The sequence below is a fragment of the Sardina pilchardus genome, chromosome 4 (assembly GCF_963854185.1).
Source record: "Sardina pilchardus chromosome 4, fSarPil1.1, whole genome shotgun sequence".
In the NCBI taxonomy this organism is placed as follows: Eukaryota; Metazoa; Chordata; class Actinopteri; order Clupeiformes; family Clupeidae; genus Sardina; species Sardina pilchardus.
The window spans coordinates 35481543-35501015 of NC_084997.1; the positions used below are offsets into that span (position 1 = coordinate 35481543).

A 19473-nucleotide genomic window follows, 5' to 3' on the forward strand; every position below is an offset into this window, starting at 1 on the left:
ATCATTAGGAATTGCAGACATGTTGGTCTCCAGATGAATAAGGTGGCAATTGCATAATGAAATACAGCGAGTTACACAACACATGAGAGAGCAATAGCCCACAGGAGCGGTGACTCTAAAGTCATTTCATAATGATGAATAACTGCACAGTTTACAAGATGACTTTGGCAAAAGCACATGTTCAACAAATAAATATCTAGGCACAGGGACAAAAACATGTACACTATAAGGATGAATGATCCCGTAGCTCCATTATGACAATATACAGTAGCTCATTAAGACATTAATTACAGTTGTTTTTCAATATATGTCTCTCAAAACTTCTGCAGTTCTTGGTGATGCCACTAGGTGGCACCGTGTCTTCATGAATGTTTCCTCTGGCTGATTATTCTGTGCTGGAATTCAGCTGCTGGTTGTGGCTTGTTAGCTAATAGTCATCTGTAAATTGTCATCAAACTGCATTGTTAAAGGGATAATCCGGAGTGAAATGCACTTTAGATAAATTTTTCGGACTATTGGGGGTAGCCTACATACGTTGAGTTGACACCAAAATCATGTAATTCGGATGTATTTTGAGAAAGTTCGAGCTCACCGTTTTTAGCCAAAACTCGTTAGCCTGGAAGTGACCGGGGCGTGTCCTTTCGCCGCTACAAAACACTATTTTTATACCTCTTCTACTGTTCCAAACAACACTACACTTACATGGTAGTGAGTAGAGGGTTCCTCAAGCCAAACCGGATAGAGAGTCCAGAATGAATTTAATCGAGTCCGTACCTTTCCGGAAATGTTAGTAAAGTGTTGTTAAAACGTTGCTAGCTGCAGCAGCGACATTTCCGGAAAGGTACTGACTCGATTAAATTCATTCTGGACTCTCTATCCGACCACATAAAGACGTGGGGATACTTCGGTTTGCCTTTAGGGACCCTCTACTCACTACCACGTAAGTGTAGTGTTGTTTGGAACAGTAGAAGAGGTATAAAAATAGTGTTTTGTAGTGGCGAAAGGACACGCCCCGGTCACTTCCAGGCTAACGAGTTTTGGCTTAAAACGGTGAGCTCGAACTTTCTCAAAATACATCCGAATAACATGATTTTGGTACCCCCAATAGTCCGAAAAATTGATCTAAAGTGCATTTCACTCCGGATTATCCCTTAAAAAAAAGGTATCAGTCTGCCCTGTAGACATTTTATTGTTAGTGTCAATATCACACCAGGTCACCAGACACAATCTTTGTCTGTTGGAACACATTTTGAAATTAGTGGCTTAAATAGAATGCATTCTCTCACTTTCAGTAATTAATCACTTTAATTACTTCACATGTACATTAAAGATAAAGTTACGTGAGCCAAACTACAGCTCCGATCTTGCTCTGCCCCGCCCTCTTTTAACCTCAGCATCCAATCAGGGCAGAGCATTACTCTGTTCTGAAGTGACAGTCTGGGGGGAGGAGCAAATGCATCTACCACATTCAGGGTTCAAATCTGACCCACATTCATCATATGTATACTCAGCCATCATTAGTATACTCGGCCATCATTAGTATACTCGATCATCATTAGTGTACTCTGTCATCATTAGTATACTCTATCATTAGTGTACTCTGTCATCACTAGTATACTCGGTCATAATTAGTATACTCGATCATCATTAGTATACTTGGTGTGTTAATGAATCAATTCATCTCCTTGTTTAAGTGTGTTATATTCAGCACACCTACTGGCCTAATGAGAGTGCAGTCAGAGACACCTTCAGCTCCATCAGTGCTACTCTGATCTTACTGAGGACTCACTGGTAGGATCCTCAGAGGAGAGAGGCTACAGGCAGTATTAAAGTACGGAAACACTCTCAGTGAAAGTGTGTGTGAGAGTGTGTATGTGTGTGTTATTATCAGGGTCAGAGAATGACAGCTCTCCTCTGTCCCAGTCCAGCTGCACTCTGATCCTCTGGAGTTTCTGCTGCACTGTGAGGAGAGTGTCAGCATGAGGAGGTGCACATGCTCCATATGCAGCACCATTATACCCCACACACCAGCGTCCACTCATGGAAGATAAGTCTCCAATCCTCTGGAGAGACTCCGTCATCACACCCACATTCCACCGTGTGTTCTCTCCAACCTCCACATCCCAGCAGTGAGTCCCCGAGTTGAAGCCCTCCGAGCCCAGGACACTGTAATGTTTGTCAAACCTCAGTGGATTATTTCTTTTTTTTTTTTTGTTAAATCTTTTTATTTCAAAGGACATTCAATGCAAATACATTTTCTTTGTCTTTCATATACTTTACAAGTCCTTTTTGATTATTTCCCCATGCCCCCCCATCCCCCCCACCCCCACCCACACACAGGGATAATCCAATTAACAACTTAGAAATACTATAACCAAAAAATTAAAAATAAATAAATAAAAGTAAAAGAAGAGATTACGTAGAACAGAAAATACATTCATATGTCTATATATACACGCGCACACACACACACACACACGCACGCACGCGCACGCGCACGCGCACGCGCACGCACACGCACACGCACACGCACACGCACACGCACACGCACACGCACACGCACACGCACACGCACACGCACACGCACACACACACACACACACACACACACACACACACACACACAGAGAAGATAAAAGATAGGGCTACGTTATAAAGAAAACAAAAAAAGTAAAGGAAATGTGTATGGAGGGCATTGCTTTCAATCTCAAAGTGTGCATATATTTAATAACCAACATAAGATTTATTATTAGTAGAAGTAGTATTGTTATTATTATTATCTTTTTTTTTTTTCCTTTATAATGTGAATCATGTCAAGGCTTAGAATCTACCTGTTCATATTTATCAAACCAGAAATTATAGGGCACCAGAACTCATCAAACAGATAGCCTTTGTTATATTTCTCTAATGTCATTTTCTCTAAAGGCAAAAAAGAAGATATTTGGTCCACAAAAGTCTTAAAAGATGGGGGTAATGCATTCTTCCAAAATAAAAGTATACATTTCTTTGCAAAATAAGTAGTCAAAATGAATATTCTTCTTTTTGGCTGATCTAGGACTAAAGCCTTTGTATCATTAAGTAGATATAGACTCCTGGTAGGTTCGAACTGTCTACCCAAGACTACTTCAATAAATGAATGTATTGAGCCCCAAAAGTTTTTTAACAGGCTACAATCCCAAAACATGTGTATGAACGTCCCTTCGGCCTTATTACATCTTTGACACACAGCTGTGATATCTTTTGATATTTTGTGCATTTTTGAAGGGGTTAAATAGGTTTTGTAGAAAAATTTGAAATTTGCTTCTTTGATTTTATTGCTAGTGAAAGGGAAATTAATGTTATTACAAATATTTAACCATGCTTTGTCATCAAATATTTTCCCTATATCGTTCTCCCATATCTTTCTCAACCCCACAAATGATGATGGGCCTTCTCTTGTCATAAGGTTGTAAAATATACTTATTTTCCCTTTTAAAGTTTCAGAAGAGTGGATTATTTCTAATGTATCTCGCACTAGTCAGATCCTCAGACAGGATGAGATCTGGGTGTGCAGTGTTGGGATCCAGAGTCACAGGAGCTGCAGATTAAAGAAGACACACATGAGCATGTGCAGAACACTCAGAATTCCACACTGCAATGAAATCTAAACCAGAAATACTAGAATAGAATCAGGATAGAATTAAGGTGTTACTGACCAATCATTTTCCTCCAGACTTTGACTTTCAGGTTGTCCAGGTGTTTCTCCACATTGATCAGAGCTCCTGAAACTCTCTCTGGATCCTGCAGTGTGCACTGGGCTCTGGAATAACATTCAGGAGTCAGTGCTGCTGTGGGTTTGGGTTCAGAACCACAAGCCGTTTTCAGACAGGTTTTCTGCACATTCTGCGATAATTGCTTACCGCATTTCTGACGTTAGCGGACATTCAGACATGAAGCATATATGCGAAATGCATATGGCCACCTGTTCACATCTAATGTAGAATTTCCGTCAATTGGGCTTTAGTTCGCTGAGCAGATAATGACGCCTAATAAATGCGGCCGCACTGTCAGCTGTGCATGCCTGACAGCGGAAGAGTGTCATTTTAACACCGGGAGTATTGAGGAGGCTATAGCCTTGCTGCATTACCTGCAGCGTGTTAGAGAGATGGAACTGTTTAAATACACTTAACACTTCCCTTGATCATCACTGACAAGTGCAGATTTTTTACGCGATTGCATTCACATACAGTAGCAGCTGTGGCGACAACATTACGGAAACAGACAGCACAACAACAAAAAAAACCCTGCCATAAAAACTCTGTGAACATTGCGGAAATACACGTCTGTCTGAAAGCGGCTACAGACAAGAGAGAGACAGGAGGCAGATCACTCACCTTTCCCATGTGCTCTTGTAGGTCTGTAGAGAAACAAATAGATTACTGTAGGTCCATAGTCCATACTGTAGATTCATACATGAGCACCAATGCCAAGTAATTACCCAAAGGAACACTTAGCTATGATCAGTAATCATGCATGAATATATGAAAGAACATTTATCAAGTTAGATTTGTTCTTACCTGCAGGAATGTGATGTCACCAGCTGCCATTGTCAGGGTTTGGAATGGAGGACCCAAATGCAGGACGCCAGAAAGGACAATTAACAAAGTTTTAATCTCACAATACACGGAAAACAGGCACAGCTACACACAGTAAAGACGACGATCTGACAGAGAACAAAAGCAGACACAAAACTTAAATACAAGACGAGCTAGGCAATGAGCAACAAGAACTTAACAGGGTACAGGTGACAACCATCACACAGGAGGGCAGGAAGTCCAAATATGGCAAGGGGTGGGAACAGGAAGACAGGACAGGAAACCAATGAAGAACTGAATCACACAACAAAACCAGGAAATACACAAGCAGCAAGAACAAGGCACATGACAAGTTAACATGAACACATGGCACCAGGGAAACAAGACGCAAACACAAGGTAGTACACAGAATGGCCACCGGGATAGCCAAAGTCCAGGCAGGTTCCTGACAGCCATCTCCTCCTCTATGGCTCTGATAGTGTCTGAAAGAGATGAGATTCCTTTGCTCATCTTCTCAATCTTCCTCTTCATCATCTGACTCTTCTGCTCCTCTTCCTCCCTCAGTGCAGCTATCCTGGATGCCTCTTCATCTCGTAGAAACTGGTGAAGCTTCTTAAACTCCTCCTTGATCTGCTTCTCCGTGTGCTGGGCTTGAGTCTGGAATAACACACATAATACACCACCATCAAGGTGCAGTCTGTCTTTAATGAAAGGAAATTGATATTTAACTTGCACAGCCAATCAAATATGCCCCTCCTCTCCGGATCTTTTTTTTTTTTTAAAGCCAATCCATGTGTATGGTCATGTAAACCGAGTCCAATGCAGCGCAGAACATCACAGCTGAGTTCAATGTTGGGTCATTCCACGTCAGTTCAACCAGAGTGCACGCACTTGCGTCTCAAAAAAATCTGAAATAAATACCATGTGTACCTATGTTATTAGACACTCTGTAAAATGTTTTTGTGCTGAGATCAATACTTTTCAAGTAACAGCCAGTTTTACGGGAGGAGGGGGGTGTCAAATTTGTTCTGCCTCTTTTTTTGTCAAAGTTCACAATTGCTCAAGGACTAAAATATGTAGGCGGCTCAAATTTTGCAGGCTGGTGCATAAATAGTATAGTATGTAGTAAATTCACCGTAAGTAGTCTGGATGATCACATTTTTACTCAACATAGGCTCTTGTTTTTTTTTTTTCTTATTAAGCTAAGTAGAAACACTCTCAGAAAAAGCAATGAAGAGAAAATAAATCCCATCAAGGACTGAACAGCAGACCTCACAAGTTTGAAAAATAAATTTGGATCTCATATTCAGAGCACCCTAACTCCTTGTGGGACTATAGAAAGATTTTTGGTAACACTTTATTTTAATGTGTCCCTGTTACAGTGTACCTACCTAATTAGGTACAGTGGAACAACCTGTGTAACAACATATAATAGAATAGAATATATACTTTTTTGATCCCGTGAGGGAAATTCAGTTCTCTGCAATTAACCCAATTTAACCGAATTAGTGAACACACAGGACACAGTGAACATACGGTGAGGTGAATCATACAAGCCAGAGCAGTGAGCTGCCTGCCCAACCAGCAGTGAGGGGTTAGGTGCCTTGCTCAAGGGCACTTCTGCCATGGTGGACTGGTCGAGGATCGAACCAGCAACCCTCCGGTTACAAGCCCGATGCGCTAACCAGTACACCACGGCTGCCCGTGTATTAGGATCCGTGTACTAGGATGTAATAGCATTGTACTTACATTATGTATGTGTGGATACCAACATATAGTCGATGACACCCCCCCCCCCCCCCCCCAGTTTGTGTGAAAGAATTTAAAGGGACACTTCACCGTAGTTGCTAAAACATGTTTTTGTGACAAAACTGTTGGGAGTAGAGAGCTAATATTTGGGACTACACCTATTAAGAAGTGTGTGAACAACCTTGATTTTTTTTCAGCCAAATCTGTGACGGTCGAGTGGGGACATTTGTACGTTTGACCCAAATAAATCAAATATAATGAATGTTATAGAAAATAAGAAGTTCAGTGTTTGATGACGTTCTAATTTTCCTCTGCTCTACAGTTTAATCTGCTGTTATCAGGCCTCCTGTTCCTGCATACTGTTACTCCATTCATATCACTGCAGTCCACTAAAGTTCAACACAGTCAGTGATGGTCAACAACACTCTCATGCTGCTACACACATTCAGGAGGACCTCACCTTCACATGTTTAGCTGTTTCATCACAGGAGAGTTTTGCTTCTTCAAAGACCTTCAGCTTCTTCTGTAAGGACGCTAGTTTAATCCTCAGCAGCTCCTGAGGTAAACAGAGAGAGAGAGAGAGAGAGTATGTGTGTGTGTGTGTGTGTGTGTGTGTGTGTGTGTGTGTGTGTGTGTGTGTAAGAGAGAGAGAGAGAGAGAGAGAGGTTTTGTTTCATGACCATCAGCACATCTATTGTGTAACTATGCAACAAAGTAAAGACTCCACCTAGTGGTTAAAGATGAACATTACAATTACTCCAGGAGGAGGACTTTGCACTTTGACGCTGTAGGTGTTTTTGTGCACCTGCTCTTCTCTTTGATACAAATCATTACAAAGAATCAAAAATGTTACTGACCTTCAAGTCTGATGCTGCTTCATCTACAGGTTGGAACTTGGGGTTGGTGACACACCACACACACAGGCTGGTTATCCTCCAGAAAGAAGAGCTTGAGTTTCTCACTGTGCAGACTGCAGAGCACCTCAGACCGTACTGAAGCTCTCTGGCTTCTCTCCTGTAAGAAAACCTCACACAGGTTCCTTAACGCCAGGTTAGGTTGATAGTTTTGTTTAGAGCACTTCCTCCTGCAGTAGGGACATTCTCTGTGTCCTTTGCTCTCCCAGAACTGCTGCAGACAGGCTTTACACACACTGTGAGAGCAGGTCAAAATGACGGGATCCTTGAAGAGGTCACAGCATAAAAGACAGGAAAGCTCCTCTTCAAGTTTAGAAGCCATTTTCTTCTGTGAAAATGGTTAATTTTTACTTTAACTTTAACAAGGCAGAAAAAAAAGAATTTAGATTAAATTACCATTGTGTGTAGTGTGTACCTGAAGGAAAGTATCTACTTCCAACACTGAAATGACTTCTAACCAAACTAAAACCTGTATCACACCTTTGCAGAGAAAATAACCTGCAGGCACCCACCGTCTCTCAGGTAACTTACTCATTCAGAAAGTAGGGAGAGGAGAGGGTGGGGCTTGAGTTTGGGAGAAATCTGATTGGCCAGCCCCAATCAATTTGACAAATGAGATCACTTCTCTTTTCACTTCTGGTGCTTTGTCATTGCAGTTCATATAGTGTACTGTGTCTCTGTACTTATACTGCCTTCTTGGCCGCTATTTAAGCTTGGAGGACACGACTTTAAAACGCTCCTGCATAGTTCCTAGAGCTAATAATGCAATTTTTAATCATTCCTTTACACTAGTATCATAGCATGGAAAAATGTGCCTACTGCTACAAAGCTCCTATCTTTGCAAAGGATTTTTAAAAGGCAGGTCAAACAGCTTTTATGGAATAAGGTACATATTTGATGATACTTTGGATAGTTTATGTTTTTACAGCATATGTCTTTTATTTTGTTTTGTTTTATGGGATGTCCTTTCTCCCTTGTAGCCTAATTGGTGAACTGTGCTTTTAGCCTTTTAGGGAATTTGAAAGACAACTGTTTATCCCACCCCTCCGATTGCGCCCTGTCTACGGTGAGTGTCCAGACCCTACAACTTGATGTGGGTCTGGCTCGTCAGGCTATGTGCTTTCGCCTTGTCTGTATGTCTTGTCTATTTGTCTGCTTTGTTGTGTCTTAACACCAAGGACCATGCTGGAAATAAGTATTTTACTTTTGCATGTCATCCTTTGGATTTGTCTTTTGGACATGTAATCCAGAAAAAAATCAAATCAAATACTATGGATGAGCAAGAGGGAAAATGTCTCTAGCGAGTGTTCCTATCTGTAGTGTTAATTTAGTGATAAATTTGACCTTTCCTGGTAGCAAGGGAGGCCACCGTGGTTGGAGAATATGATAGCGACGTCAAGTCGGATACTTCGGGGGACAAGTCGAGTCTCTGAGCAAAAAATCCGACCCGACTTTGCATTCGAGTCAGTTTTTTGATCCCGTATGGGAAATTTGTTTCTCTGCATTTAACCCAATTTAACCAAATTAGTGAACACACACAGCACACAGTGAAGTGAATCACACACTAACCCAGAGCAGTGAGCTACCTGCCCAACCAGCGGCGCTCGAGTAGCAGTGAGGGGTTAGGTGCCTTGCTCAAGGGCACTTTAGCCGTGGACTGGTCGGGAATCGAACCGACACCGGCAACCCTCCAGTTATAAGCCTGAAGCCCTAACCAGTAGGCCACGGCTGCCCCCAATCTCTATCTGAAGTCAGAATGTTCGAATATGTAATGTAGCATGAAGGTACTATTAGATGAGTGGATTTAAACACACATGTTCAAAATAGATTTTACCATTACAACTTTAATCAAAACATTAGTTTTAAAAATAAAACGTGCATTTCAAAAAAATCTCCTGGCACACTCAGGTGTGAGAAAACACTGCAGGTTTATTCATGATACCAGGAGCAGGTCTCTAGTAGCTACAGCACGTTCCAGTAACACTATTCAAAGTTCTCTAGGGCATGGCCCCATCATGTTAGTTACATCGTGGTGATACAAATCACATGAGTCCAATGTTCTATTCCGAAACTCCGAATACTTCTTGGACATAGCATGTGATCTGTGCACCACACACAAGTCATGTTGCTACTCCAAGTACTGTAAGATAATTGGTCACACAAATATAAGTTACATCCTTCAGCATTTTCCTGCAGTAGTATATTCTCTGCCTAGTCTGGCTATCACCATACTAAACTCAATCTTTTAAGATTGAACATTGGTATGGGGAGTCTCTATCAGCTCTGTCAGCATATGTAGTATGTGTAGCTGTATATTGCAGATATGTGGGATAGTTTTGAAACAACTACAAGAACCAGAGCATATAATGAATCAGAACCAGAGCAGATAATGAATCAGAATTAAACGTGTTGCTAGTTGCAAATTGATGTCTAAGACCAGCAGACTAATGCTACTCTCTTCACATACGTATGTGCACTGAATGTGTGGAGCACAGCAGCATGTCATGGTGTGTAAGAGAGGGGATCTGGTGAGCACGAGGTGTAAAAGAGGGGATCTGGTGAGCACAGCAGCATGTCATGGTGTGTAAGAGAGGGGATCTGGTGAAAATACACCCACATGTTTGAAACAGGTAAGAGAAGGCAGGGCATTTTCCACAACCAAAGACAAAATTACAGAAAATTACAAACGCTGAAAATATTTATATAACGGTAATTTTCCTTTTTTTTTAGAACTTTTCTTAGAAGGTTCCTCTGGTGGAGGAGTGTCCTCAGTGTCCACGCTGGACCCCCCAGCCCCCCCGACCCCCCCATCCCCCCCGGCCCCCCCGACCCCCCCGGCCCCCAGTAATTCCACATAATTGGAAGGAAACAGTCCGAACTGGCCATCAGGGCCAGTGCCTCTCCACCATCCTCCGTCAATCATCTCTATCTCAGATATGATGTCATCTGGGTTAAAACTGATCTCATCATCACCATCTGTTGAGGGAAGCGAAAAAAGAGAAAAACTGTTTACTTGTTGTTCATCATATTGATCATCATATCAAAATTATATCCAGTATATCACCTGAAAGCTCTTGATAAGCTCTTTCTAACTGACAAAATTATAGAAGTAAAATATTTATAAATATACAGTTATTGAACAAAAAACAAATGTCTTTAACTGTGAACATAGAAGCTGTTAGATTTGTTTTGGCTCTCCTGTAAAATTGGTGAAATGTCACTTACGCCCCTTTGCTTCTCAGCCCTCGATATGCATGTTATAAAGACAGCCTATCCTGGGTGAGGAGCAATCAGGATGGGCCTGTCGCTCCGTATACTCACCTGCTTGGAAGTCATAGAGAGCTCTGGCACTGAGGAACCCGCCTCTATCCCCTCCAGTGGGCAGCACATAGTCTGTGGTGAATCAACATGACATGGTCATTACAAACGGAAAAAGGACAAAATGTCTGCCTCTGGTGGAGAAACGGACATTAATTAGTAAAGAATAATGGATGCCATTTAAACTGTCTGGCGAATTGATAAAGACAACGTCACAATAGCTCCGCGCAAAAGTGTTCTAAAACTCTGCAACTAAGATTTGACATGTTGAATGTTTAGCGACGGCTTGAAACTGCTTGCAACTGCTTGCAACTTTTGATTCACACCGCCCCAACTGCTCTCCGCAATCGTCTCAGACCGTCGCGAATCTTCGGTTTGAACTGGCCTTAACAAAACATTGACTTAATGAAATTTCACTTTTGCTCTGAGGTTTATTTATAAAAGTGGAAATGTGCTTGAGGTGTATATAAACTCGCTGTTGAGAAAGAAAGGCAGTTTCAATGGCAGCTGCTTCTCATAATGTCAATTTATCTATGCTAACAAAGCTGAATTGGAAAATATAAACAACAATTGATGCGCGACAATAGTACAAGTGTCTGCAAACATGAATGGATGACTTTGGTTAAGTTGGAACAAAATGGACAACTTGTTTGGAAGCCATCTTTTCAATGGCCGTGGAAAGGAATGGGAGGTGTTGAAGGGAGTACGGGAAGGCTTATTGAGCAGTGCTGTAACTGGAAGCAGTTGGGAATGTCCCTGAGGGCAGTGATACACTAATCACACGTGTGATTCCTGGCATGATGGTTGGAGATAAGGCTTGGAGGAGATTGACTGGAATTGGGTCCAGTGGGCGTGTAGTAAGATGGCCACATGTTAGGAGTTGAGACACTTCATTCTCTGTGTGAGAGGTGAAAGAAGGGAATGATGCCTCATAAACCGAAGGAGACACGGCTGCGCTTGTGCGGATCAGAGGACTGACCTCTGACCTCTTTGTCAGTGACGAATGAAGCAACGATATCAGCAATGAGACTGGTAGATGCGGGGGGTCTATTAGAGGTGCTAATAGTTTCCGGGTATCAGTAGCATTGCAGATCTTATCGTTATCAAGCCGCCTTTGAAGCAGTGACGTTGGATGAGAAGCAGATAATAGGGACTGGTAGCTTGAAAGATCGGTAGGTGGTTTGGTTTTGTGCTGTAGCTCGACTGGTGATAACAGGAATTGGACAGTGGCACATTGCTTAGGGCGAAGAGAGAGAACCAGGGCAATGGGTAGGCAATAATGTAACTAGGCAATTAAGACAGGTTTGCCTTATTTAATGGCCTTACTTTGTGGACTTGCGCAGGTAGACTCAAGAATATCTTTGTGTGTGTGTGTGTGTGAATGTGTGTGTGTGTATGTGTGTGTGTGTGTGTGTGTGTGTGTGTGTGTGTGTGTGTGTGTGTGTGCACTGCCCACTGTGTGTTATACTTAGCTATTTAAAAGCTGGTCTATTCATTCACATGTGAAAAGCTCTTTTTCCAAAATGCTATAAATACATTTTTGAAAATCATGTTATTTAATTGTGCATTTCAGGTGATATCAATAAAAATGCAGTTGAGTAGCAATAATTCAAATTACAATAACCCACACACAGTTCCACTAAAATGACTTGGATAGCAAAATGTAAAAACAAATGATGAAAATGCATTAAAATGGAGGGTATAGCATTTTGGAAAAGAGCTATTCATGTACCGGTAGTTCTATTTCTTTGACTGAGTAAAATGCCAATAAATATCAAAAGTGTTGATCCCACGCCTACCATACTCTGACTCATCTATGGGGGTGGGGATCTGGGGGGCTGTAGCAGGACCTGAGAGACAGAGAGACAGATGGAGGGAGGAAGAGGAGGGGAGATGAAACAGCATTCATGAGTACAGATTTGTCTGGGTCTGTGAGATGTAGTCACTGGGCTAAACAATCTTCCTCATTTTAATGCAGACAGCAAAGCTCAGATGGTACCAGGGCTAGACATTAATGGATGCCCGGTTGCCCTTGGCTATCAAATTGTTACAAGTGGCAACCTGATTTGGTTGGCTTTTACAACAAAAACCTCATGCCTGGTCGCCAAGCTGACAACCAATTTTAACCACTTTTAAAAGGTAAAATGTTGAGCCCTGGATGGTGCAGATGTTGGCTGTGTGTGTGTGTGTGTGTGTGTGTGTGTGTGTGTGGACTTACAGTGCTCCCGCATCTTCTCCCAGACTCTGAACTTGAGGTTGTCCAGGTATTTCTCCACATTGATCAGAACTCCTGCAGTGCTCTCTGGACTCTGCAGTTTCCTCTGGGCTCTAGAATAGATGGACAGGTACAGCAGCCAACCAGTCAGCCAGGATCACCCAACTCCAACAGCAGGACAATCAATCAGGTAGCCAACCAGTTAGCCAGACAGTCCCAACTTCAACAACAGTGTAATTAAACCTAGACAGACCTAATTACGCAGTACTAGACCTAGTACCATGCTGGCTATGAAGGATAGCTGTGTTAGTGGCAAATATTGTGAGAAACAACAATTAATCCGTCTTCATAAAATGTATATTTGAACTCTATGTGTCACAACTTAATTCTGCCTCTGGAAACATGAATGTATTTCCCACTACCTGGCCTGAAGGTTCACAGTTAGCTAGTTGGCAAGGTTGGTAACAATTCTACATGGGAGCTAGCAGTGATTGTTAGCTATGAATCACATTCATCAACAACACTGCGGTCGGTATTGGACAAATTAGGTTAGTACTGTACATAGTTTCACCACAAATCAGTCATATATACATTTCTTCATAACCATTGTGTCAGTAAAGACTGATTCTCGTGTGAATTATAAACTGGACAGTAACAGTAACGTAACAGGAAAATGCGTGCATATAAAGCTTTCTATCCCAAGTGTGAGTGAATCGACTAAAATGTATACACACTGGGTTTGTCAACCGGATAGCTGCACTGTACAGTATACGACGGGCCAGTGATTCTCAGGCCACTTGATAATGTCGTCTACTCACATTAGCTGCGGCATTTTTCTGACCCTATGTTGTGAGATCACCCAACCTACAGTAGGCTCTAGCTGTTGACTCACATTATAGGGGTCTATATTGATGAGATCACCCAACCTACAGTAGGCTCTAGCTGTTGACTCATCTATATTGATGAGATCACCCAACCTACAGTAGGCTCTAGCTGTTGACTCACATTATAGGGGTCTATATTGATGAGATCACCCAACCTACAGTAGGCTCTAGCTGTTGACCCACATTATAGGGGTCTATATTGATGAGATCACCCAACCTACAGTAGGCTCTAGCTGTTGACTCACATTATAGGGGTCTATATTGATGAGATCACCCAACCTACAGTAGGCTCTAGCTGTTGACTCACATTATAGGGGTCTATATTGATGAGATCACCCAACCTACAGTAGGCTCTAGCTGTTGACTCACATTATAGGGGTCTATATTGATGAGATCACCCAACCTACAGTAGGCTCTAGCTGTTGACTCACATTATAGGGGTCTATATTGATGAGATCACCCAACCTACAGTAGGCTCTAGCTGTTGACCCACATTATAGGGGTCTATATTGATGAGATCACCCAACCTACAGTAGGCTCTAGCTGTTGACTCACATTATAGGGGTCTATATTGATGAGATCACCCAACCTACAGTAGGCTCTAGCTGTTGACTCACATTATAGGGGTCTATATTGATGAGATCACCCAACCTACAGTAGGCTCTAGCTGTTGACTCACATTATAGGGGTCTATATTGATGAGATCACCCAACCTACAGTAGGCTCTAGCTGTTGACTCACATTATAGGGGTCTATATTGATGGCAACAGCTCATAATGGGAGTGCAGGATATGTGAAGGGTCTCAGAGGATTCTGCTGCTGTGGGCTTGGGGTCAAAAGAGAGAGAAAAACAGGAGGCAGATCACTCACCTTTCCACTGTGTTCTTGTAGTTCTGGAATATAACAAAGAGATAAATAGAACAGTTAATGCAGCCTGGCCAGATGACTAAACACTTTTGAATTTGCTCAGGCAGATCCATTTGGTCTTCCTCCCATTCAAACCAATTTACAAAATCACTGAAATCCCAGTAGCCAATGACAAGTGCAGGCTTTATACATAGACAAAAAGAGTAGGACAGTCGGCACCGCTTTTGGGTGTAACCAATGGGCTGATGGCGTCCATATAAAAAAGGACACAGACATGTATTTTCTTTGAAATGAAGTAAATAACTGCATTTAACATTTTCATTGACAAGATGTGGTTGCTTTACAAAAGGATTATAATGTACTAACTCAAGTTTATTTTTACTGCTGGCAATGTACCTTGGCAATCAAAAATGAACTGAGAGGTTCCAGAAATTTAGTTTGAAGGAAATGTTACCTTACCTGAAGAAATGTGATGTCATCAGCCCCTATTTCCTTTTCTGTGGCTCTGATTGAGTTAGATAGAAATGCAATCTCTCTGCTCATCTTCTCTATCTTCTCCTTAATCATCCGACTCTTCTCCACCTCTTCCCCCCTCAGTGCAGCTATCATGGCTGCCTCTTCATCTCGTAGAAACTGGTGAAGCTTCTCAAACTCCTGTTTCATTTTTGTCTCCGTTTGTTGTACCTGAATCTGCAATATTGTAAAAATGTCAATCGCATTTGTCTATTCAATGTCTATTCACACATATAATCATAATTCTTAATCTCTGTATGTTACACCTGGACCTGAACGATCGCAGCATCAAAGACCTAACAAAGACACCTAAGATTTACATCTGACTTTCAGAGCTTAAAGTGATCAGGCACCATGCCTGCACTCGTGATCAGCCGCTATGTTTAAGATTTACATCTGACTTTCACAGCTTAAAGTGTTCAGGCACCATGCATGCCTGCACTCGTGATCAGCCGCTATGTGATTTACATCTGACTTTCAAAGCTTAAAGTGTTCAGGCACCATGCATGCCTGCACTCGTGATCAGCCGCTATGTTTAAGATTTACATCTGACTTTCAGAGCTTAAAGTGTTCAGGCACCATGCCTGCACTCATGATCAGCCGCTATGTTTAAGATTTACATCTGACTTTCAGAGCTTAAAGTGTTCAGGCACCATGCCTGCACTCATGATCAGCCGCTATGTTTAAAAGATTTGGAAATAGGCAATGAGACTACAGTATACTGTATATGGCGTCCTCATAAATGTCTGATAACTTCAGGCAGAGACATTTTTATTGCTTTGAGCCCTGGACTTTAATCAGGGAAAGGCTAACTGTAATTAGTGCAGAGACACAGAGAAACAAGCCCTGAGTGTCTCTCAGTGCTCCCAGGCATGATTATTTTTGATACGCTGTGTTTCTGTTTAATAGAACACATTGCAGCACGTGGCTAAACAGCACTGGATTGGGTGCAAGCTATGAGCATATTGCAGCACGTGGCTAAACAGCACTGGATTGGGTGCAAGCTATGAATACATTGCATGAGTAGTTAGTCTTCTTCCGTATTAAACAGATAGCCTACGGCACGCTCTTTGTTCCGTAGGCTATTTTAAGGAACTACTCAATGCATGTTTAATAGAACACATTGCAGCACGTGGCTAAACATCACTGGATTGGGTGCAAGCTATGAACACATTTCAGCACGTGGCTAAACATCACTGGATTGGGTGCAAGCTATGAGCATATTGCAGCACGTGGCTAAACATCACTGGATTGGGTGCAAGCTATGAATACATTGCAGCACGTGGCTAAACATCACTGGATTGGGTGCAAGCTATGAGCATATTGCAGCACGTGGCTAAACAGCACTGGATTGGGTGCAAGCTATGAGCATATTGCAGCACGTGGCTAAACAGCACTGGATTGGGTGCAAGCTATGAGCACGATTGGCATCACACCTGTGCCACGTTGAGCCAGCTATGCGATTGGGTCCCTTGTGTGTACGTACGGCAGTGATTGATGAAATATTCCTTATTACAGTGTTCATCCACATACTGTATATTCACACGTCTTGCACAAGCAGATCCTTTCCCTTTGCAGACACATTACCGTCACGTCCCCTTAGAATTAGGTTTAGGTTTCATCTACATTCTGAGAAGTTCTGAGATATTGAGCTTCAAAGTTTTAGAATTCCACAAAGTTATACTGATAAGCAGAACAAACCACTTCAGTATCAATATCCAAAAATGCATGCAGCTACAACAAACAGCTCACATCAACATCTTAAGGTGTCACAGAATGAGGTCATTCTAAGGGGACGATTAAGCAAACTCGCCATCACAACAGCAACAATAAGAATGTTGATATAAATGTTCATTCTCACCTTAATGCATTTTTCTTTCGCATCACATCTGCGTTTTGCCTGTTCAAACTCCATTAGCCTCTTTTGGAAGACCTCCAGTCCAGTCCGCAGTTTTTCCTGACGTAAACAAAAATAAATGATTCTATACTATATGTGTGTGTGTGTGTGTGTGTGTGTGTGTGTGGGTGTCTGTCCTTTGAAACATACATTGTGCATGCATCAGAACAACATAACATGTGTATAAGGAAAATTCACTGTATTATGATAATTAGCAGTATTTTTGCAATTCCTTCAAATAATATGGGAGATGTGAAGAGCAATATATCACAGAATCGATTTGCAAAATACTTGTTATATCATATAATATGTTAAGAATCACAATAGTATTGTATAGTGGCCCAAATAACGCCATAGTATTGAATCATACTTTTGCCAATTCCCATCCCTAGTATTTTGCTTTATATGTTAAATGTGCAGTCAGGGATTGAACACGATTTGAAGCCCATAACCTTTTTATGTCACTTTAAGTAGTCATCTCCTCACAACCACTAATTAATTCCATGAGGCTCCAAAAGCTGGAATCAAGGTGGGGACAGCCTGCACTCAATTCCTCTACTGAAGGTAGGGGTGAGCTACAGTATGTCTCTGCTGTGTTTCGTTTGGTCCTTGGTTAAAATAATAATGTTTAAGGAATATAACATTCTCAGATGTTATATTATAAGCCCATGCACAACCCTATTATTAGGTTAAAGAATAAAACGGCCCATTAGCGGATATCAAGTGACCCCTCACTCATCAGTCTGTCCAGCAAAATATGTAAGAAAATACTTATACATTAGCATAGATATAGTCTGAGCTTTAAAAGATAGCCTACAAATAGAAGATAAGATATACAACTATGAATGTACGTAGGCATACGCGCCCTACGTACATAAATAGGCTACGACGAAAATATGTTTTACACATGTAGGCCTGTCGCAACGTTTTCAAAACAAACTCGCATTTTAACACTGTAAATCGCCTCCATAGACTATGCCATGTAAATGAAAAATAGTTATTAAAATAAAGCACATATATAATACATATTGCACATATATAAACGATATGTTTTATGGTAAAATATTATTCTCATGCCCGACTGACAGGAAATCCTTGCGACATCTGCTGTGAGAAAAGAGAATAGCAGCCTGGACAAAAATGGCCGAACGCGAGACAACATAGTGTTGTCACATAAGTGAGCGCAAAATAGCTCTAAACTAGCTTGTACCGGTGTGCTTTTGATCATGTACAAATTCTGGGTGACAAAACACGCGTATTTAGGAAAAGTCGTGAACGTAGGGTCCTGGAATTTAATCGAGTGAAAAGATTTTTTTTTTTTTGTAATCGCTGCGGTCAAATGACCGCAGCCCGGCAGTTCTAGGTATATCTAGGTCAAACCCACACGGCGCTTCTAGGAATACGCGTCAGCGGTCAAATGACCGGCGCTTGGCGCTTCTAGTGTTAACTGGGTGGCCTGTTCTTTGTTTCCTGTTTGTCACCCCCATTCATGTGCACTTGTGGGCTTGGTCGACTGCTTTGGGCTAGCAAAGCTCCAGCAACTTCCTCAACTCAAAGTGATAAAACAACATACGGAATGGGGAATACCGGTCATTTCAAAGTCCGAGATGTCCATAATGAGGGAGGAAACAGGCATGTTTCTCGTTCTTGGTACCTTTATGGACATGCACTGAACTCTCAGAATAGCATCAGCTTTATTGGCCAGGTTTGCGTAAACAAACAAGGAATTTTGACTTCTTACAGCACAGTAAGAATAGAACTAGGGCAGTAGAATGAGGCTATGTAAAATAAAATGGACATTATTCAAGCCAAAGGGAAAATGGCTTTCCATCATCTTTAAGACATTGTAAAGCAATAAGTATGACTCACTTTGAAGTCAGATGCTGCTTCATCAAGAGGTTGGAACTTGTGGTTGTCGTGTTTTCTTGAGTCCCGGCACACCACACACACAGGCTGGTTATCGTCCAGACAGAAGAGCCTGAGTTTCTCACTGTGCAGACTGCAGAGTACCTCAGACCCTGCTGAAGCACTCTGGCTTCTCCCCTCTAGGAAAGTCTCACACAAGTTCCTCAAGACCAGATTTGGGGCTGGAACCTCCTTTGATGACTTCCTCCTGCAGAGAGGACATTCTCTGGACCCTTTGGTTGCCCAGCACTGCTGCAGACAGACTTTACACCAACTGTGGCTGCAGGAGAGGACCACAGGGTCCTTGAAGATGTCACAGCACACAGAACAGGTGAGGTCATCCTCCATGTTCGAAGCCATGTTTTCCTCCAGTCAAAATCTTCCGTCTGGTTAACAAATTTTGCTTTGACTTTAAGAAGATGAAAACACAGTTTCTAGTTTTCCCCAATTACAGCTCATTATCAACCCCTCTTTTTGATATAAAATATAGTCCCTAAAGTCATTCTTACCAGAAACACTCACACCATGTCCTTTGTCACCCGTCTGAAGCAGGTCAGAATGATTTACAGGAGCACAAAGTCGGCCATTCACTTCCTCATTGGGCCAATGGGCCAATCAGGGATGACAGGAGAGAGAC

General features: G+C 41.9%; 1 protein-coding gene across 1 annotated transcript; it reads right to left on the minus strand.

Moving 5' to 3' along the window:
* Positions 1–1826: 1826 nt before the first annotated feature.
* On the minus strand, positions 1827–19196 carry LOC134079052 (zinc-binding protein A33-like). The gene is made up of 9 exons (XM_062535221.1): positions 18801–19196; positions 16896–16991; positions 14981–15211; positions 14525–14547; positions 12779–12883; positions 11493–11506; positions 3515–3577; positions 2832–2919; positions 1827–2199 (listed from the first exon to the last, which is right to left on the minus strand). The coding sequence occupies exons 1-9, from the start codon at positions 19194–19196 to the stop codon at positions 1827–1829; spliced, it is 1389 nt and encodes a 462-aa protein (XP_062391205.1).
* Between the last annotated feature and the right edge of the window lie 277 nt (positions 19197–19473).